The 21,673-nt window shown below is 57.8% G+C and overlaps 1 protein-coding gene across 11 annotated transcripts in view; it reads right to left on the reverse strand.

Moving 5' to 3' along the window:
* Window positions 1-3,271: 3,271 nt before the first annotated feature.
* Window positions 3,272-21,673, reverse strand: part of SCAP (SREBF chaperone) — a 107,349-nt gene continuing 88,947 nt past the window's right edge. For 9 of the 11 annotated variants that reach the window (XM_073334909.1, XM_073334908.1, XM_073334905.1 and 6 more), the window contains 13 exons: window positions 17,754-17,852; window positions 17,094-17,312; window positions 15,867-16,303; window positions 14,870-15,064; window positions 13,464-13,665; window positions 12,418-12,533; window positions 10,515-11,085; window positions 9,420-9,505; window positions 8,502-8,584; window positions 7,495-7,661; window positions 6,202-6,282; window positions 5,036-5,242; window positions 3,272-4,109 (listed from right to left, as the gene is read on the reverse strand). In XM_073334909.1, the coding sequence (XP_073191010.1) occupies window positions 3,864-4,109; window positions 5,036-5,242; window positions 6,202-6,282; window positions 7,495-7,661; window positions 8,502-8,584; window positions 9,420-9,505; window positions 10,515-11,085; window positions 12,418-12,533; window positions 13,464-13,665; window positions 14,870-15,064; window positions 15,867-16,303; window positions 17,094-17,312; window positions 17,754-17,852 (2,709 nt within the window). In that variant the 3' untranslated portion in view covers window positions 3,272-3,863. Of the gene's footprint in view, window positions 4,110-5,035; window positions 5,243-6,201; window positions 6,283-7,494; window positions 7,662-8,501; window positions 8,585-9,419; window positions 9,506-10,514; window positions 11,086-12,417; window positions 12,534-13,463; window positions 13,666-14,869; window positions 15,065-15,866; window positions 16,304-17,093; window positions 17,313-17,753; window positions 17,853-21,673 lie in introns of those variants that run through there. The other 2 variants (XM_073334911.1, XM_073334913.1) reach the window with 2 other exon arrangements.

Consider the following 21,673-nt stretch of genomic DNA (forward strand, 5'->3'; position numbering starts at 1 on the left):
ATGGGTGTGGAGAAAGTGGTTAGGGACGTGTTATTTACCCCTTCAGGTAACTCAAGCATCAGGGGGTCCCCCAATTAAATTAATAGGCAGCAGGTTTAAAACAAACAAAAGGAAGCACTTCATGCAACAGGCAGGGAACCTGTGGAACTCCTTGCCAGGGGATGGTGTGAAGGCCAAAACAACACTAATGCTTAAGAAAGAATGAGCAGGCCATGGAGGCTAGGTCCATGGACGGCTATCAGCCACAATGATCAGGGACACAAGCCCAGGGTCTGGGTGTTCTAAGGCTCTGCCTGCCAGAAGTAGCTGGCCCCTTGGGCTGCCCCAGGATGACTGTTCTTATGAGTAAAAGCCTAGGTCAAAAGGGACTCTGTTAAATCTGTAGTGATGGGGCCGTTGTCTGGTCACCGGGGAGGTGCCATCACAGCAGTGGGGGGGGGGGGCCATGCAGCAGCACAGGGCGCAAGGCCAGGCACTCATCCAGCACCCCCGGTCCTACCCCAGTCCCTCTGCCGTGTTGGCAGGGTGGTGGCACTGAGCTAGTGCAATGCAGGAACTCATGGGACCCATTGCAGTGGCGATTCCCTGCGTGTTGGGCTGCCCACGGCGCAGGCTGGTGCCTCAGAGCCAGCCTCTGGCCATGCTTTGCGCACGGGCAAAGCTGTAGCTACGTTTCACCAGCAGAGAGCGGCTCCCTACCAGGCCCCAGGCAGCACGGTGCTGCGTGTGCCCCGGCACAGTGCAGAAGCCGGCGCTGCCAGCTGGCCGCAGGGAGCAGGCAGAGCCAGAGGGGTTTGGTTAGTTCGGTTTAATGTGTCTTTGTACAGGTTATAAAACACAATCTGGTACAAAAAAGCTTCCACTGTACAGTACAAAGCGTACAGCAGGGCTAAGGCCACCCGAGGCAGGACAGACACAGCCAGGGCATCAGCAAGTGAGCACACGCCCCAGGGGCAGGACACCCACCCACCCCCCCCCGCCCCACAAGCTGCTTGCAGCAGTGGCTGGACTTTCAGGGGCCAGCCCACTCCCATACTGCAGGTCCCACCAGAGCCACAGCCTTGTCTGGGCCCTCAGCTCACCTGCCCCACTGCTGAGGCAGGCGGGAGATTAGTTCTCAGCAGGACTCAGCCTTGGGGCTCATAAGGTCTGGGCCATCCAGTGGGTTGCCACAGGCACAGACTTACAGCACATGTGAACAGGCACTCGAGCAGCACGTCCTGCTGTCAGTGAAACATATAGATTGAAATAAACCCTTTGGGCTCCTCACCTCTAGGGCTTCCCCCAGCTACTGGCCAAGGGCCTCACAAGGACTGGCCACGTGGCTTGCCAAGCCTGGTTTCCCCCCACACAGCCTCCCATTCCCTTCCTCCAGCGCAAGGTGTTCACACACTGTGGTCACCACAGGCCAGGCTTTCACCAGAGCAGACGCAAGGCTGGCGAGCAAGTCAGGAGACGGCCCTGGGGAACCCCTCTGCCACCCCAACACTGGCATTGAGGATGGAAGTGGTGCCTGTTCCCCTGCACTTGGCTCCGTGGCCTGGGCAGGTGCCTTCTCCCATGCCCAGGGAAACCAGCTCTGGTGCTGGAGACTCCTATATGCATGCCTGAGGTAGGTTCAGGCTCCCTGGGGCTGGTGCTTTTTCCAGGGCTCGAGGTGCGCGCGGGGGGGTGGTGGTGTGTGGAATGGGAACACGGACGACGACAACACAGACCTCAGCTTGTGCCATAGGCTCATTTCCTCAATGACCTGATCAGGCCAGAGCTGGGCTCCCAGCACCACGGGTCCCATGCGGGAAACTGCCCCAACAGCAGCGATGGAAAAGCCCTGCTTGGTCCCACTGCACATGCTGGCTGTTGGACCTGCAGCCATGCTCCCGGTGTCATCTCCCCTGGAGAGGGCTTCACAGCCCGTCTGGTGTCTGCATGGAGGGGCCCTGCCTGTGGGGTCAGGAAATCTCAATGGCTGGCCCCCAAGCAGGTGGCAATGGTGCCGCCTCCCTCCTCCAACAAAGCCAACCACTTACTTGGGGGGTGAGTGGGGGCAGAGGGTTCCAAGAGCCAGTTCCCAGCCTCTGTGTGCATATCCTGCCCTACGTACACTCCTTTATTGTGCCAGCAGCCAGAGGGTTCAGCTGCCCCCCTGCTCATGCCGGGGCTCTGCTCTGGGCTGCCCTGGAACCAGGCTCCTGGTGCCCCAGAGCAGCAGGGAGCTGCCGGCATTTGCTGCAGTTGAGGCAGCACTGGCCACGGGCTACAGGCTGCCCGCAGCTCATCCACCATAATAAATAAGTATATACAGCATAGCAATAAATAGGGCACGTGATGTGGGCGTACAGGGCTCTCCGGGGCAGGGCTGAGGGCAGATCCGAATACACCCTTCTCGTTCTGAGGCAGGGAGACGGAGCCCAGTGCTAACGCAGGGGGGCTGGTGGTCAGCTTCTGCTTTCGCCCGCTGCCCAATCAGCCACCAGCGCTGCCCCAGCCCCCCTTCTGTGACCAAGTGAGTGCAGGAGCTGATTAATGGTGCCTGATTGAGCTACAGCAGCCAGTAAATTAACACACACACCCTTCCTGCCCACAGCCCGTTCTGCACACTGTCACAGCCCAAGCCAGCTGAGCAGGGGATCCCCCCAGGGCCAGCGAGCCCCTGCCCACAGATGGTGGCTCTGGCCCCAGCCCCCCTCCCTGGGCAGGACCTGCACCTGCAAGCAGAGCTGGAGAAGCACAAGGGTGGTGGGTATTGAATGCCAGCCAGGACACAAGGGGTGGGCTGAGGCCCATCCCCTCTAGGATCTAGGCTGCCCTTATTCACTGCAGGGAAATGCCTGTTGGCCATGGGCAGGATTTCATTTGAACGAGGGCCTGCCTTACGGGGACAGACGCGGCCCCTGCCCTGCCCTTCATGGCACAGGCCTTGCCGGTAGAGGGGAACCAGGGCCTGGCACCTGTGTCTGTACAGCACCTCGCACAGTGGGGCTATGGCCACCTTATGAGCAATGCCGGCACGGACTCCCTCTCCTCACACTGGAGGGCCCCGTGGCTGACCTGGGCAACGCCCCCCACCAAGCACTGGGCTACACTCTCCAGGCTTTCCAGTCTCCAGGGGGCAGGGTAGGGTTAACCTGCTTCACAGCTACAGAAACATCCCACAGAGAGCCCCAGGCCCCTGCTGGAGGCAGCAGCCAAGCCAGGTGTTGGACACAGCAGGGCCAGGCTCCCCATCCTGCAATCAGACCACTAGGCTCCCCCCCCCCCCGCAGCCCCCTCCCCAGCTGTAGCAGGAGTTCCCCTCTCTACCGTCTCAGCCCCATGGGTACTGGGCCCCCATGCTCCCCAAGCCCATAGCACTGCACATACCAGGCTCTGTTAAGCCCCATCCCACAGACTGCTCCTCGGTTTTCTGGCCACCTGCAGTGCAACGCAGCCAAGGATGTGCCGGGGCTGCCGGCACTCAGCACCGAGCACCAGACACATTCCCCATTGCGGCAGCTCCCCCAGGGTATCCCTCCAGCTGGTGACAGCACCAGCTTCCTGCCTCACGGGGGACTGCAGATCCATGAGCTGGGTCCCATCCTCACTGAGCTCAGCCGCAGCCCCAAGGGAAGAACTGACCTGCTGAGCAAGAGCAGGGCAGGAGGATGCCTCGGGTGGGGGGGACACAGGCAGAGCAGGGCTCTGCCCCACCCAGGCAGCTGCAGGGGGAGCGCCTGGGATCCAAGGAGCTGGGGAGGGGGAGGAAGGGATGGAGAAGCAGGCTCTCTCCTGGGAACCCCCCTGGAGCTCCTGCCCTGTCCTCCCACCCTAGGCGCCAACCAATCAGAACTCAGATACGGTGGCCCGCAGGGCCCAGCTCCACCCCCTCAGTCCAGTTTCTCCAGCACCGAGGGCACGTAGACCAGGCTGAGTTCGCTGCCGAAGTTGCAGACGATGGCGGCGTTCTCCAGCACCAGGATCTGCCGGGCCGGCTGCGACTCGTTGCTCTTCCCCAAGTAGACGGTCTGCAGCAGGTCGCCGTAGCCGATGTCCCAGAAGGAGACGCAGCCCTGGCCTCCCGTCACCAGCAGGTTATCGGAGATCACCCCCAGGCTAGCCCCGCACCCCAGGTCCTGTGCCGGGAACAGAGGGGAGAGCCTCAGAGACAGCGCCTGGCAGCCAGGGACAGCTGGTCTCAGCGTGGGAAAGGTGCTGGATTGAGCCCTGGGGCCACGGGTCCAGGACAGGCCCAGCTATCCCCATCAGTGCATCCCCCTGCGCTGGAGGGGCCACCTCCAGGGATGAGTGTCCACGTGCCCATGGCCTCTCGGCTGCCACTGCCGGACACATCTTTGTCAGTCCCAGGGCTGGGCCCAGCTGTCCCGTCCTACAGGCTAAGTGCTGGAGCAGTAGGGGGCGCTGCAGGCAGGGCTGAAGGGCAGTGGGGGAGCTGGGGGAGCCTGGTCTGGAATTCAGCAACTGGCCTGAGACCCGACCTCAGTGTTCTGCCCTGCTGGCCTCCCCATGGGGCCTTGAGCAGGTCCCTTGGTCTAGCTCCACAAGGTTGATTTCCATCTGTTCATCCTAGTCTGGTCTTAGATCTCCTCTGCCCGATGGGGGGAACTGCCCTGCCTCGGGGGGGGAGGGGGGGAACGGGAGAGGGGATATGACTCATTTTAGCACCTGGGATTCTGCTGCCGACGGCAGGGTCCAGGCTCTCCACAGCCGACTCCATGCACCTCCACTCCCCGCCTTGGGGCAGGTCCTGCCCTGCCCTGCCCGCACGGCTCCTCAGCTCCTACCTCCCGCACCCTGCTGGCTGGCAAACGCTGTCGGAGCTGGGGCAGTGAGGGGCCTGAGCCAGGCTAGGCAGGCGCGGCTGGCCTGGATACTCCCAGCTCCTGTCAGAGCTTGCGCAGCCTCTGCCCTTGGAACAAGGAAGCCCCCGCAGCGATCTGACCACAGAACTAACCCCGCCCCCAGCAGACACACGCCCCACAAAGCTCCCCACGGATCGGGGCGTCTGCAGCTCCCGGCTGGGCCTGGGCCCTGCACCTGCCTGCTGAATGGAATAGAGTTTGATCCCGGAGCTTCGGTCCCAGATGCTGATCACGTCATCCAAGCCACTGCTGATCACGCAGGAGGTGGTGCAGGTCAGCGAGGTGACATCCCCGCGGTGGGCGTACATGTGACTGACCCTGCTTCCTGTCAGCACATCCCAAAGGCAGATAGCGCCGTCCTGGCCCCCGCTCGCTAGCCCCATTGTCTGCAAGGACATGGGCCAAGAGATTGAGCAGTGATCCCTGCGGTGGCCCTCCCCTTCGTCCGTCCCCTGGTAGTGCAGGGGCGCACCGCAGCACGGCTCGCACACAGGCCTACCCGGGACAACGGGGTTCCCATCCAAGCGCCTCCCAGTGCTCAGAGCAACACCCTCCCCTAGGCTTTAAAGAGCCCTGGTCTCTGTGGCTAGGCCCGTAACGCATACTGCTGGGGCAAGGCTGGCGTCTGGCACATTCCCCTTACTGCCTACAGGTCAGAGGAGGACCGGTCCAGCAGAGGGGGACAGAGGGGCTCCTGTTTGTTACTGTGGGGTTGCAAAGCACACCGTCTGTTGTTAAAGCCAGGTTTGCAGCAAGTCACCGTGCCAGGCCTCCAGCAGACAGCTCCGGCCCGGACGGGCTGCAGAGGGCCTGGCACGGTGTCCAGCCTGTGCCCATCCCCACACACGGCAGCCCTGGGGGTGCTCCCAGGGAGATGAGCCCAGCTAAACAGTCTGCCCCCTTTGGTGAAGGCCAACTCCCGTCGGGGCGGAACTTCCCGCAGCGGGGTAGAAAAGGCACCACTGGGCCAAACTCATCTTGATGTGACTCTCTGATGTCAGAGCCGCTGCCTTCGTTAGCGTTACGCCAGGGATTTGGTCCCCCGCCCAGGACCCCCTCAGAGCTGCACCCCCATCACACCTGCCAGCCTGCCAGCCAGTCGGGGCCAAGCCAGCTCCCAACGGGAAGGGCAAACAACCCAGAAAGTGCCACCTGTAGGAACAGGGATCCCCTGCCTGAAGCAAGCAGTGCTCTGGCTGGGAGGGTGAGCCTGACCCTCATCTCCTAGCGCGCCAGCTGGCTGCTTGCCGTAACGGAGCCCACTGAGGGGAGGCCCTGAACCCTGCCCATGCCCCGAGCTAGGCGCACAGCACTGGTCTCCCCATTCAAGGCCTCAGGGTCGTACCTGGTCTATATACACAGCTGTGATTGCTCCTGAGTGACCCTGCAGTGTAAACAAGCAGCACGAATCTTCCAGCCGATACACCTGCAGGGGAGTGAGAACACAGCCTGAGCCCTATTGCTCTAGTGGGGTGGGTGGTTCAGAGACATGTATGGGGAGTGTACGTGTGCGGGCAGTGCACCGATCAAGTTGGCTTGGCAGAATGAGTCCAATCCACTGCCCTCCAGATTCCGCAGGTGGACGCTGGCATTGCCCTTCTGCCCATGGCCCCGGTCCAGGGGGGTTTGCAGGCCAGAGCACCTCGCTGACCCCCTGGGTCATGGCTCCTGCTGCGTCTATCTAGAAATGTGGCCTGGGCCATGAGAGCTGCCAGCTGCGGCTCTGCCTCTGGCCTCCCCTGGCACCCAGATGCTGCCTGGAGAACGCTCTGCCCTTGGGGGTCACTGAGGGCGAGGGGGGACGCCAGGCTGACATCACCGCCAGACCCTGGAGCTCCCTCCGCTGGGCGATCTCCGTGAAGACACTAGTGCACCAAGGGAGTAAGCCAAACCGGCGTGTTAACACCATGCTGCCAGTGAAACAGAGGGGGGGAGATGGGGAAGGGACCTGGTGGTGAGGAAGGGGCTCCACACACGGACATGCCCTGTACACATGTACTCCATTCAGACACGCCCCCTACACGTGTACTCTGCTATGCAGACATGCCCCTAACGTGTACTCCGCTCCGCACACAGACATGCCCCATACACATGTATGCCACTCTGCACATGGACACGCCTCGTGCACCTGCACTCCACTCCGCACACAGACACGCCCTGGATGTGTGTACTCTGCTGCTGACATGCCCCCATACACATGTACTCCCCTCCGCACATGAACACACCCGGTACACATGTACTCCGCTCCACACAGAAACGTCCCCCTGCATGTGTACGCTGGTCTGCACATGAATATGCCTCGTACACGTGTACTCCACTCCGCACAGACACGACCCATACATGTGCACTCTGCTCCACCAATGGACACGCCCCCCCATGTGTACTCTGTGTCACACATGGACATGCCCCCTCATGTGTACTGTGCTCCGCACATTGACACACCCTTATGTGTACTCCTCTCCACACAAGGACATGCCCCCACATGTGTACTCCTCTCCACACACGTGTGCCTACCAACCCATCACCCCCATGACAGACGCCCATGTGCTAACAGCCCCGCCCCATACTAACAGCCTACCCACACCTGCCCCGCCAGCCCATGGCCTGCTGGGGAGAGCCACGGCAGTGGGGCACTTACTTTCAGAGTATGGTCCTGGCTGCCTGTCACCAGCCGCCCGGCCGCAGCCTTCAGTGCTGTGATTGGCTTCTGATGGGCGCAGGGCACTGTGTGGGTCAGCTGGCAGATGATGAGGTCATTGCTGCTGCACATGGGGGAGGATGGGATGCTGCTCCTGCTCAGGGTTCCTGGGGGAACACACACACAGCGGGGGTGGTGGGCACTGCGGCCTTCCACGCATGGGCCAGCACGCCCAAGAGTGGCCACGGAGGGTGGCTGCCCCCATTTTGGAGGCCCAACCTGAGACGCCTGGTGTCTGATTTTCAGCACAGCCGGGCACCCATTGCTCCAGTGGAGGCCATTGGAAGCTGCAGTGCTCAGCACCTCAGAAAGGTAGGCCTGGAGAGCTCCAGGTGGGCCCCCAAATCAGTGGCCGCTTCTGAGTAAATCTGCTGCTGGAGACCAGTGCCCTGGGATTACCCAGCAGGCAGGTCCAGCACAGGGACCTGCCTGCGGGAAGGAAGGGCTGTGCCCATGACCTGTTCAGATCTTCACCTCTCTGCACAGACTGTGCAGTATCCAGCCCCCAACGGCTACGGTTCAGAGGCCATCCACCCCACCACAGCTCCCCTCCCCACCAGCCCACTCCCAAGTGGAGGGAACTATCGTGCACTGGCAGGGGGCTGGGCTGGCTCGTCATCCCAGAGCAGTGACACCTCCAGGGTCCAGCTGAGATCAGGGCCCCTGAACAAACTCCCAGGGACAGACAGGCTCTAGTCCGAAAAGCTCACAGTCTAACTGGACAAGACAGACAAAGGGTCGGAAGGGCCACAGAGGCACATGGCAGAGCTGGGAACAGAACTCGTGTCTCTCGAGTCCCGCTCCAGTGCTCTGTCTGTTGGATCAGTGCCACAGACCCAGATCCTTGAAGGTACTGAGGTATCTCAGTGCCATTGAAATCAGTGGGAGTTTGGCACCTGAATTCTTTTACAGATCTGGGCCGTTTTCCCTCCCAGGCGCTCGCTCACCTCGGAACTGCAGGTGGTTGTAGGATGAATGGGTTTCTAAAGAGAAGAAATCCAAGGAGCCGTTCAGCCTGGCAGCTACAATCCTGGGAGAGAGAAACAGACAGAGGTGAGGAGAGGCCTCTTCTCTGTCCCCACAGGTGCTGGGGTGGCAGCCCTGGAGGCTGGACGACTCCAGCTGCAGATAAGGACAACACCCAGATTTCCCTGGCTCCCAGCACTCATGTGACCCAGCCACCACCTGAAGAGGGGCAGTGGGGGAGTCAGTCTCCAGGCCCCAGTCTGCCAGCATGGGGACATAGTCCTGGGTGGTGGCTTTTGTGATGAGGACACTTGTCCCCTGGAAACCAGACTGAGACCAGGCCACTGAACAGCTGACAGATGGGAACAGCTCGACTGGCACCCGGCTGGGCTGGATGGGAGCTGGGGACCTGGGGAAAGGCTCTTTATACCTGTCTCCTGAACCATTCAGCACCCGGTGGAGAGGTTAAATAAGTGGTGGAGAAGAGGCTACTGGGCACATGGGTACCAAGAGTTTTAGGATTGCCAACACTGCATTTCAAAAAGAAGGGAGTGTTTTCTTAGCACCCCGCGCTACCCCATCTCCTGCTATTATTAACACCACTAAGCAGGACTCAGCTGCATTCGCCAGGGGTATTTCTTGCTGCTTTTTGCAACACTCAGCTGCTCCCGATCTTGTTGTATGGAGGCATCCATACAATAAGACCCTGTTGGCAACCCACCGCTCTCAGCTAGAGCTTCAGGGGTACAGGCCAGAAAGGGGAGCTCACAGCTCTGTCCACCACGACCTGGAGCTGCCTGCATCACCTCCCCTGGACCCAGACAGCTGGGCTCCTGCCTTCCCAGCCTCCTCCCGGGTGAGATCCCTGGGGAGGGAGCGTCAGAGGCTCAGTCCGTTACCTGTTGTTCAGAAACACAAGTGCTGTGATTCCGGACTGACCCTCCTCGTTACTGAACCGTAAGGTCCCCTCGATGGCATCCCACACCTGGAAGAGAGGCGGAGTTACAGGGAGCCGAGGCAGAGCAGCTGGCCAGGGAGAATTTAAGCGGTTTGGAATTTAAAATGATAGTAACAATAATGCTGGCTGTGGCCAGGCCCCCTGAGAGCTGGGCCCGTGAAATCACAATAGTTGGATCCCCCAACCCATCTCAGTCCTGCCCTGCAGCACTCCCTGCTAGTCCAGTCCTGGGGCCCGGCCCCACTGCTGTTCCTGTTCGCAGCAGAGACTGATTTGTACCAGATTTTGAAGCAATCTTGTGAGGCGGCCCGGAGACAAGGTTTAGAAGTGAGTTCAGGGCACGGCTGTGCTATGCAGACTACACCAGCCCGACTACGGAGTGCAGCTGAGCTGCCGTCACCCTGCAACATAGTTGCAGGCATGCCGATAAGCGGGTTCTTCTGTCGCTGTGGGAACACCGCCTCCCGGAGCGATGGCAGCTGCACTGACGACCGACCCGCGGCTCCACGGGGGCCAGGGCGGCCCAGCTCTGCCAGTCCGTGGTGGGGATTTTTCACACCCCGAGCGATGTAGCTTTTTGACCTAACTTTAAGGGGAGGCCCGGCTGCAGTCAGTCCTTCCCAGCTCCAGTGTGGCAGAGTGGCCTGAGCTCAGAAGCATGGACGGGAAATGGAAACTCATGTAATGAGCTGTCTAGTGTGTCTGTCACCAGCCCCGCCCTGCTGCCCTCGGCTACCAGTGCGTGTCCTAGGCCCTGTGCAGGTGACAGCAGTCCCTCCAGGAGCCCCGTAGCTGCGGCCCTGGTGCTGGCGCCAGAAGAGTTGGGCACGCAGGTGGCGTACCTGACTGCAGATCTGTTACCACCTGGCTCTGCAGGAGTTCTAGGGACACCCCAGTACAGCTGCCTTGTGCTCTCACTCGCAGGGGCGGCACGGCAGGACCAGCGCTCCGGGACCACCAACGGGTGAATGTGGAGTGCACCCTGCTATGGCTTTCTCAGTGCCCATTCCAGGGGCAGCGAGCTCCCCACTCTTACCTCCAGCTTCCCATTGCTCCGGCCAGCCACAATGAGGTTGCCCCGCAGGTCCAGGCTCCAGACAGAGCTTTCCAAGTCACCGGCCCAGGCAGAGACTGGGGAGGACTTTTCAAATCCGGCCAAAGGCTCGTCCCCTAGGCTCTTCCTGCGGGCGCTGTACCCTCCCTCCCCGGTCCCGCAGCTCAGGGCCCTGGCGCTGCCTGTCCTAGTGCAGGAAGCAGCCTGCCCATGGGGGGTCGGGAAGCCGGCGAAGTTCATGCAGTTCGAAGCGCTTTGCTCCTCGTAGACCTTCTCTACCAGTCTGTCGAAGTCGTAGCCAGTGTCCTTGTGCCGGCTGCAGACTGCGCGGTGCCTGGGCTCTGGCTCCACCACCTTGGCCTGCTCCGAGAAGTTGGTGTCGATGAGTGAGGTGAGGTCCGGCTGGTCGCAGAACAGAGGGGGCTGTGGGGGGCTCAGCATCCTCTTGAGCTGGTGGCTGTTGTCGAAGGGATCCTCCAGCCCGTTCTTGAGGTCTGGGCTCTGATCCCAGCTCTCCTGGTAATCAAAGATGCCGCTGCTGTCTCTACGCAACCTGAAATGCAACAGCTGCAGGTTAGTGCTCCCTTCCGTACAGGCTGGAAACAACAGGCAACAGGTGAACTGTGACTGTGGAGGGGTGAAAATCACCCCTTTCCTAACAGCTGGGGCAGTGGGGTGTCCTATCAAAAACCATGAGAGTTAATTTCTTCCACCATGCGTTTACGTGGGTTAGTGAGCAGTGATCGTATAAGGACGGGGGAGTGTTTACATGAGGTAGTGAGCACTGATTGTGTAAATAAGGTGTGTGTTTCCACAGGTTAGTGAACACTGATTTGTAAGTACAGGGGTATGTTTGCAAGGTTTAGTGAGCAGTCATTGTGTAAGAACAGGGGTGTGCTTGCACGGGTTAGCAAGCAGAGACTATTTAAGGACAGGGCATGTTTGCACAGGTCAGTGAGGAGTGAGAGTGTAAAAACAGGGGTGTGCTTGCATGGGTTAGTGATCAGTGTCTGTGTAAGGACAGGGATGTGTTTGCACGAATCAGTGAGCAGTGGCCATGTAAGAAGAGGGGTGTGTTTGCACAGGTTAGTGATCAGTGTCTGTGTAAAGACAGGGCATGCTTGCACAGGTTAGTGAACAGTGACTGTTTAAGAACAAGGGTGTGTTTTCACGGGTTAGTGAGCAGTTACTGTACAAGGACAGGGGTGTTTGCACAGGTTAGCGAGCGGTGACTGTGTAAGGACAGGGGTGTTTGCACGAGTTAGCGAGCGGTGACTGTGTAAGGATAGGGGCGTTTGCAGGGTTAGCGAGCAGTGATTGTATAAGGTCAGGGGTATTTACACAGGTTAGCGAGCAGTGACTGTATAAGGACAGGGGTGTCTGCACGGGTCAGCGAGCGGTGACTGTGTAAGGACAGGGGTGTTTTCACGGGTTAGCGAGCGGTGACTGTGTAAGGACAGGGGTGTTTGCACGGGTTAGCGAGCGGCGACTGTGTAAGGACAGGGGTGTTTGCACGGGTTAGCGAGCGGCGACTGTGTAAGGACAGGGGTGTTTGCACGGGTTAGCGAGCGGCGACTGTGTAAGGACAAGGGTGTTTGCACGGGTTAGCGAGCGGCGACTGTGTAAGGACAGGGACGTTTGCACGGGTTAGCGAGCGGCGACTGTGTAAGGACAGGGGTATTTGCACAGGTCAGTGAGCAGTGACTATGTAAGGACAGGGGTGTTTTCACGGGTTAGCGAGCAGTTACTGTGTAAGGACAGGGGTGTTAGCACGGGTTAGCGAGCCGTGAATGTATAAGAACAAGGGTGTGTTTGCATGGGTTTGCGAGCAGCGATTGTATAAGGACAGGGCGTGCTTGTGCTACTCACACAGTAGAGAACGTACCCTTGTTTGGGGATGACAGTGAGGCAGTCTCCAGTCTGAGCATCCCACACTCGGATCTGACCCACCAGGCAGCAGCTGACGAGCAGCATCCCGTCGCTGGCCAGGCACTCAATGTCCTGAGGGGGGAAGAGCAGCCTAGGCTGAGTTCATGGAACCAGCAAACCCCAGAATACCTGGGAGTGCCCTGCACCCTCCCCCTGCCCTGGCAGAAGCCCCTAGCCAATGAAGCTCAGGTAGAAACAATTCGCTGGCTCAGGATCCCGAGAGCAATAGGCTCGGAGCCCAAGGACTGCGGCAGACGCCAGCTGCCTTCACTTTCAATGCAGAGGTGTGGCCTGAGGAGACAACAAGCCCCAGCATGCAATGCGGGCTGGCTGCTTGGCTCAAGACAGAGCACTGCATGCTGGGACTTGTAGTCTCAGCTCCGTACTCAAGATGAAGGCAGCTGCAGGGTAAAACTCTGGAGTCTGTGTGTAGAGTGGGGTGCTGTAGTCTCCATGGGCCCCATCTGGCACCCAGGCCACATGCTGGCCTGCTGTGCTCTATGGGGCATGGCTCCCCGTGGGAAAGGTATGGAGGAAGGAGCCATGCCGGGCCGTCCCAGCCTGGAAGTCAGCTTGCTGGGAATCTAGCACATTTCTATGAAGCCCATCTGGAACATACCCACCTCCTCATACTACTGAGAACAAACCAGGACGCGCTCTGCAAGCTACTGCCAGGGGAGAGGGGCTGAACAGCCCGGCTAGTGAAGGGTGCCAGCTGTGTCAGTAAGTAGTGGAGCAGCAGCAGCTGAGGGCCCAGAGCATATCACAGACCGTGGGGGCCAAAGACATGGGGGCACATCATGCTCCATCACCCCATGGGTGGCCTGCACCATGCCCCTGGCCCCCGTTAGCCCCACTGAGCCACATGGCTCCGTGCTACATTACATGCCCACCAGTTCTGATGTCTGCGACTTCAAGGTGGCAAAGGGGGTAAGAGGTGGGTTGTGTGGGCCCCCTGCAGTGAGGTGCACTGGACACTGCATATGCCCCAGGCCAACCTACCATGAGGTGACCCCTGAGGACCAGGGGGACGATCTCGGTCTCAGGTGGGGAATAGCCGTAGTCGTCACAGGGCAGGTCCCCTCTCTTCCTCCGGCTGTGCGAGAGCCCGTTCTGCCCGTAGTTTTTGGGGCAGAACACTCTGTACAGGCAGAAGAGCAGAAGAACCAGAAGGATGCCAGAGGCCAGGCCCAGAGCAGCTACCCTGATGGGAGAGAGGGATGTTAGCTGTGCCACACCACCACCTCTGGCACACAATACTCCCAACACAGCGCTTCAGCGTGCCTCCGAGGAAGCAGCTGGTCTGACCTGGACTGTTGCTTACACAGGGAGCCGGTTTAGGGCTCCCAATTTAGCTTCTTAACAAAGAGGAGAACTTCAGTGAGTCCAGCCACCTGCGGGTAGTCAGCTGGGGCAGCCGAGGGCAAAAAGCACCTGCAGCTTTTAGGAGCCGCTGCACATGCGGTCTGGGAGGCCTTTTACACACCTGTTTACAATGTTAAAAAGGCAGACGGAATGGGGGGGGGGTTAAAAAAAAATCTCTCTCTATTGATTAAATTGTTTTAAATCCAATCAAGTGACATCCCCGAGCCTGAAAGCGTCAAGCAAATGGCTGGTATCAGTTGGTCGACTGAAATTTCTCCAAGACAAAATAGGAGGTTTGCCTGAAATTGACATTTTTCCTGGGGGGAAAGTCAGTGTTGGCAGCATTTTTCAATGGGAAAATTCAGAGTGAAAAGTTTCAATCGAAAACATTAAAAAACACGTCTTTTCAACAGTTCTGAATGGAAATCTTTCAGAAACTTTACACAAAATTGTTTGCTATTCTGACCTTTTGTCCATTTTGGAATGAAAACAAACGTCGAAGCGTAAGAATTCCCTGCAGGATCGAAATTCCGATTTCCAGACAGACACGTTCTGGCCCTCCTGCCCCGAGCTGCTGCACCATATTGGACCTTGTGGCTTCATCATTCTGACAGCTGCCCCGCCAGCCATAGCTCTGAACGAGCAAAGCTGGCTCTTCAAAGTGCCTGGCTAACTGCACGTGATTATCTCACGCACATGCAGTGAACGCTTACGCACGCATGGAGTTTTACCGTCAGCCCCTCAGTGTCTAGTACAGCATGACAAGCAGCCCCACTTTTCTTGGGGCTCAGCGCACTAGCTAACAGCTTAGGCTGCTCACTGAATCTCCCACTTGGAAGCCCTCAGCCTCTGAAGACCACAATATGGGGCATGATTAAAGTAACACTGCCCTAGCAGAATGGAAGCACCAGGGACTTTGCAGGGCTCTTTTTGGGCCCTGACCGTAGTCTCTCCCCAAGGAGACTCTGAGCCCCCAGGCAACTAGCTGGGTGACAGAGGCAGGGCCAAAGGGGTGGATCACGGGGGACTGTCGACTCTCTTACTTGTAGAGTGTGACGTCCCGGTGCCCTTGCAGTTTGGGCAAGGCCTCGCCAGGCTGATCCACCGCCTCCAATTTCCCAAGGCTCGAAGGGAAGAAAGAGTGGTAGCGATCAGCCTCCTGAGGGTGGCGCACTTCTAAGGCTTCTCGTGGATTCAGGTACAAGGTGACAGGGATGGCTGGGAGGATGCTGATGTACCTGGGGAGAGTGGGGAAAGACGAGGGACCGGCTTAGGAACAGCAGGATGCAGAGATGGCAAAATCCCATAAGATCATCTAAGTCATCCCTCCCATGGGGCCACGCCAGGGCAGAGCCACTCCGAGTATTCTCTAGGGCTTCATCCAGGCCAGATTTAGCTATCCCAACCCCCGGGGCTTTGTTATGTGCCTGGAAGAGCATTCCAAAGTCTAATGGGGCTCAGCTTCCTCCCTGAGCTCTCCGAAGAGGGGGACAAACAGCCAGCACTGGAGCTGCTCACTGGGGACTGCCTGGATTTCAGGGATTTTAAGGCCAGAAGGGACCAATGTGATGATCTAGCGACTGTCTGTATGGCTCAGGTGAGAGAACCTCGCCCCGGGAGCCTTGCACGGAGCCCAGTGAGCTGGCTGCACTGCAGCATGTCTGTCATTCACCCTTAGTTTGGCCTTTAATTCCAGATGGCCACAAGCGGCTCTCCGAACGTGTGCATATGGCCCCACTGCAGAGCAGCCACCTCTGGGGTGGAGGGAAGTCACCAGGCACACAGCACGCCCAACACCAGTGGGAAGGAAAGGGCATGTTTTGGACAAAGACAAAGCCCCATGCCACGTGCTCAGTGATGTCAGCATCCATGCAAGGCAGACTCAGCTGTTTGAAAGGGCTGCCCAGAAGACCCACCCGAAGTGAGCTGCGTGGAGTTTGGTTTATCTGCTCCAAGGGCGAACGGCTGAGCCAAACCTGATGGGATTCTATTCTGTGTGGACTCCAAGGGCTCTGGGCACCTGGTCTGCGACCCACTTGCCTTTTGGCCAGGGTGATGTTGTAGTAGCTGAAGAGGGATGGCCAGTGTCGGAAGGAGAGCTTCCTCCAGATCTCCTCATCCTCCACTCCCCACGTCACCTCCGCCTTGGTGCCAGGCTCCGGCTGCCCATTGCCTTGGCTCTCCGGTCCCTGCGCCCACGGCTGCTGATTTGCCTCCAGCCCATTCCGGGACTCTAGCCCTTCCTTCTGCTCGCGCTGCTGCTGCGTCTGGTTCTCTGACAGCTGCACGGGCTCCGAGGGGAAGACCGAGAGGGCGAGCTTGGCATCCCCAGCCGGAAGGACCCCTCCAGGAACTGGCATGGGAGGCAGTCCCGCTTCTCCCAGCGGGCTCTGCTCTGCGACCTGCGATGTGAGGTAGGTGCGGAGGCCAGCTGGATCCGTGTACACCAGGATTCCAATCCAAATCACCGTTCCAGCCTGCACCGTACAAGCGAAGAGACAAGGCTGTTTAGTACACGGCACCCTCCCCCCACCACCATAACTGTGCAGACACCAGGGCATCGGTGTGGCCAAACTTCAGCCACATCCCGCAAAGGGTGCACCCCGCCCTGAGATACAGCCCTGCTTCCTGGGACTGATGCCCATAGGCCTGGGCAGAGACTCACCCTTCAAAGAGGGACTGCAAAGGTCTGCAAACCACCCACAAAAACCAGACACTTGGGCTCCACCTGACACCCCCCCACCCATACATGCACAAGTGCACTCTGGGAAACCGGCTCCGTACTGACAACAGGGCCCCCATGACGTGCTGCAGAAAATACTTTAACTGCTAACGTAGTAAAATGCTGCTGTGCCAGCTTCCACGCTGCCCCCAGGACCTGAACTCTCCTTGGCTGGTCTGCCAGGGTTTCCGCCCTCCCCTCGCCCAACCATGCCTGAAGAGCCACCTCTGCAGAGCACCCCTCAGGTTGCAGGGTAAGTGGGAATTGTCAATCACTATCCATGTGCTATTTAGACAAACAAGAGACCACACGGCAGCTGGTCACTCCATTAAGCAGAGCCCTAGAGCAGACATGTGTAGGTAGAACATTTTCCTGGAAAATCAATTCTCTGACAGCAGCCACCCCTCTCAGGGGAGTGCAAGGACTGCCGAGAAACGAGGAGGCATGAGCATCTTTTGGGTGTCTGCTCCGTGGTTGTACAGCCAGGGCAGGGCGTGCACGGCCAGAGGGGAGGTGAATCAGACAACAAACAGCACAGGGTGTACCATGATGAGCCGCTGGGCCAGCCGGGTCCTGGCAAAAAAGTAGATGACCCGCAACCTCTTGGGCAGGCGCAGATTCCTGAAGGACGACGGCTGCAGGGTGATGGTGTGGGGGGTGGCTGGTTGCATGGCTGGCTGGCGCTCGTACCTCTGGGAGCGGCTCACTGGCTTTGCCGGGGGCATGCAGGCTTCTGCCGGCAGCCGTTTGTTCAGGTCAGCGAGCTGCCAACAGGAGAGCACATGGAGTAGAGCCGCAGAGACTAGGCCCTTCCTCGAGAGAAACTAACACAATTAGCTGCACACACATCCGAGCCCAGGCACCGGCTGTTCTCACACACAGCTGTGCGGTCCACAGGTGCATGCCTTCATCTGAGCGCACAGTCTCACAGATACACCCATGACCACGCCTGTCCTTGGTCTCGCTATACTCATGTGATTGGAGCTGCTTACTTTCACACCCAACCGCCCTTGCTGCTGTTCCCCTGCCCTACCCACTCACCCCCACATCCGGATGCCTGGCATGCACTCCTGTCCATCCAAACCAGCCTGCTCACGCTCAGTCACGCCATGAAAAGCACAGGAATAAGCTGTCCTGGTCTCGCTGCCTGGCACAGCCGCAGAAAGGTCAAGCGTGAAAACCTACCTCCCGTGCCCGTCACCTACCTCCATCCGGCGAATGTCAATGGACAACACGGTGGTGAAGAAAAACATCTGTAGGAAGAAGTCAGACACTAGGCCAACCACAGCAAAGAGGCAAAACTCCTGCAGGACACAACATGTCCATGGGTCAGCAGAGGGCTCTCTGAGCTCACGGCAAGTCTTCTAACCCCAGAGTAAGCAGCACAGCAAAGGCCTGTCTATGGCACAGCCATGAGTGTATTCTACTGGCAATCCCTGTTATCAGTACTCTGGTTACCTTGGTGTGTGTGATGTTCGTTCTGGCGGAAGGTGCCCAGCTGATAACTCTGGAGACTGTGCAGTCATGGGACAGGCCTAACATTCTTTGCACTGATCATCCAAAAGTCTCAAAGTACTTTGGGTAAACTGAGGCAAAATTATTTGAGTCCACAGAGCAAGGCAGTGGCAGAGCTGGGACCTAAACTCATGACCCCCGATTCCCAGTCACGTGAACTAACCACTAGATCACAATGCCCCCCAGTCAGCAGCAGTGCCAGCTTTCTTGGCACCACTCCATCAATTAGCCTCACCCCTGACCTGAAGGTACCTCCTAGAGCAGTGATACTCAGACCTCAGTGCTTCAGGAGCCAAATTAGCAATCACCGTTCCCCAAAACAGCCACCTGAGTGTGACTCATTGTCTCATTTACTCTAGCACTCTGTATTCAGTCACACCATGATTTAATATCACATGCTGCAAAGAGCTGCAGGAGACACATTAAAGAGCTGCTTGCCGCTCCCGAGCCTCAGTCTGAGGATCGGTGTCCTACAGGGATGCAGGGAGTTCTGAGGCTAGTCAATTACTTCTACAACCAGGCCAGTTTATGCCAGCAGTGCTGGTGGTTTTGCGACGTGACCTGGCCTTAGACCTCCAACAATCATTTCACACTGTCCACCAAACAGACACTTTGCCGTCCCCAAACCCTTTCCATGGAGGTGGATGGATTCCATGAGCTAACAGGTCTTTTCAATTTCTAACCACTATGAACCTGTCAGGATAGTGATGAAGCTGGTTTCTCAGACCCCATGCAATGCTCAGCTCTCACCAGCAGGTGTCATTGCAGGCACAAGGATTACACAAAAATTGCTTATGCTCTAATAAATTGGTTAGTCTCTAAGGTGCCACAAGTCCTCCTTTTCTTTTTGCGAATACAGACTAACACGGCTGTTACTCTGAAACAAAAATTCCAACCTTTCTGATGAAGGGAAATGAACTGAGCCCTAAACCACAACAAAACAAATGTAATCAGTCACCCCAAACCCAGCACCAAGTGTCCCGCAAAGGGCTCCAAACCAAACTTTCTCCCCATAGGAAGGCATTTCGGAGGGTGACTCTTCTACCATCTGAGAACCAGACTCCTGTCAGCGTTTTCTACCACTGACAAGGGCCAGGGGACAAGGCAGGAGCGTGAGTTATAGATAAAAGCCCCTGGAGACGCAGCAGAAATCCCTTGTAGAGCCTGCTGGCCGCAGCCCCTGGGAACTGCAATTTCACCCATTGCGAAGCCAGTCAGGCTGCAGCCACTCAAATGGGGGTCACCAAGAGCCACTTGTTATGGGTCCTCGGCCTGATTGGCCTCCCCGCCTCACATGCAGTGCTGGTCACGCACTGCCTCAATCCAGGCACATTGGGACGGAAAGCGCCTAGTGGTAACAGGGAGAGACCGGCTCCTCCAGGCCTTCCAATCTAACCGAGAGGCTTCCCCAGCCTGCCAGGGCTATTCTCAAACCCAAGCAACACAAACAACTGCTTGGAGCCACAGGTGGAATTGGCAATTTACAGGCCTAGTAGGCCATATGAGGGGGCGTAATTCATCACTGGATCAGCTGCCCCCTCGGACAACAAAGCCACAAGGAAAGGCATCTCCTGGCTAGATATTTCCTTCTGCTCCTTCCCCAGCAGCTGGGCTGGAGATTTTGGGAGGGGCGGGACACAGGAGCACAAGGCCAAATCCACCCTCTAGACAAGGGTCCAGAAGGGAACAAAAGCCCGCCACAACCAGGGACTCCACAAAGGCTGGGCCAGCTCTGCTCTGTACAGAATTCCACATGGCACTTGGGAGCCAAGACACACCTGATCCTGGGAATGCCAGTAGTGAAAGGCTACGAACCAGGCAGACCCTGATCCTGTTCCGTCCGCAGCAAAGCTCTCATGGATTTCAGTGAGAGCAAGACTGGGCCCTCAGTCTGTGACTGTCAGATGTTTCACATGAGCAAGGTAGGCAGGGCATTGGCAGGAGCAGGAGGACACAGGACTACTCCCCAAAGCACCAAGGTGCATACAATGTCTCAGGGCCTGGGGTTTCTCCACAAGGCCTTCATTGGGCCGCCAGCCCCGGAGAATGGGTGTCCTGCACGTCTGCAATTCCTGGGAAGAGGCTCCCATCATTATAACTTGTACCAGAGTGCTTGCAAAATGGCTCCCTGCTTTAGGCATGGGGAGAGCAGCAGCTGGGGGGGGGCAAATTCTCCTCCCCCAACTCGGATGGGCTGCCTGGGTGTGATTGAGAGGAGGCGGCCTGTCCAAATGTTTGGAGCTGATCCCAGGCCTTGGACAGTGGGAATTCCTCTTCCCTCTGCTGCTGCTCTCTGTACCATGCGGTGCCTAGATGACTTCAGCACTGCACTGCTCCCTTGGGCAACCACGAGCAAAGGTCCCTGCCAGATTTATGCAGCCCAGCTCCCTATTGCCAGGGCTCCTTGGACTCTGTGACACAAGGGCAGCATGTTATCTCCGCTGTGTCCTTCGCTCCCAGAGACAAAGATAAGGGAGACACACACACCAGACTCCCGCAGAGCAGCAGCCACTCTTAGACAGCATCGCTGTGGGGCTCTGCCTAGGGAAGCCAGAGTATGCAAGTCTGCACCCCAAGAAAGACAAAACCATGTACAAAGCACAGAATGAGTGTGACCACATACCTCGTGCCCCGACCTGGCACAAGCAAAAGCCATGCTGGCAACCTGCTGGCCAAGGACACACATGGGTGTGGGGCATAGTGGTACCTTCTTCCACAACCCCACTGACATGCCCCATCTCCCACTCGTCCCATTCGTCTCTTCTCTCCTTCTGTAAGAGGAGAGAAGAATGAGACGAGTGGGAGTCTAAGTGAGTCACTGGATGCTGCTGGATGGGCATGATGGGAAGAGATGACTTGGAGTCTAGATGGCATTCGCTCAAGCCAGAAATGTTGGAATTCGATTCACTGTCTCGCTGCAGCTCAGCAACCACCAGCCCTAAGCGGTCCACCTGTCACGTCAAACCAAGCAAACACCCACCTGCTGAATGCGTCAAAGGCCCCAAATGAGAAGCAGGTCCGACAACAAGTCCATGACTAATAGCATCAGTTCTATCGGAGGAATGCCACTCAACAACACAGAGAGCCGTTCACAGCCACAGCGTTAGACAAAATTCTGAGTGATACTAGGATTGGCATTGCTGCTGGCTATGACAACATATCGCTAGAGTTTCTGAAGCACCTTAGGACTTGTGCTCATCAGTGGCTAGTGCAGTTCTTCATGCGAGTAGTCAACATAGAGTGATTTCAGAAGACCTGGCCAATGTCAAACACCATTTGCTCTACTGCAACCAGGGAAAGAGCCACATAATGTTGCAAGCTATCCAACATCGGGGGAGGGATAGCTCAGTGAAACCCAGGGTTGTGAGTTCAATCCTTGAGGGGGCCATTTAGGGATCTGGGGCAAAAATTGAGGATTGGCCCTGCTTTGAGCAGGAGGTTGGACAAGATGACCTCCTGAGGTCCCTTCGAACCCTGATTCTCTATGATATCCCTGTTGGTCTGTGCCTTTCAAAGTGTGGAGGCATCTCGTTCTCCAGTGTATCTCCCCAGAAGTGGAGTCAATACTCAGCATCGAGCAAACAGGCTTTCAGAGAGGTTGAAGCACCTG

This window comes from Lepidochelys kempii, chromosome 2 (genome assembly GCF_965140265.1).
Source record: "Lepidochelys kempii isolate rLepKem1 chromosome 2, rLepKem1.hap2, whole genome shotgun sequence".
Taxonomy (NCBI): Eukaryota; Metazoa; Chordata; order Testudines; family Cheloniidae; genus Lepidochelys; species Lepidochelys kempii.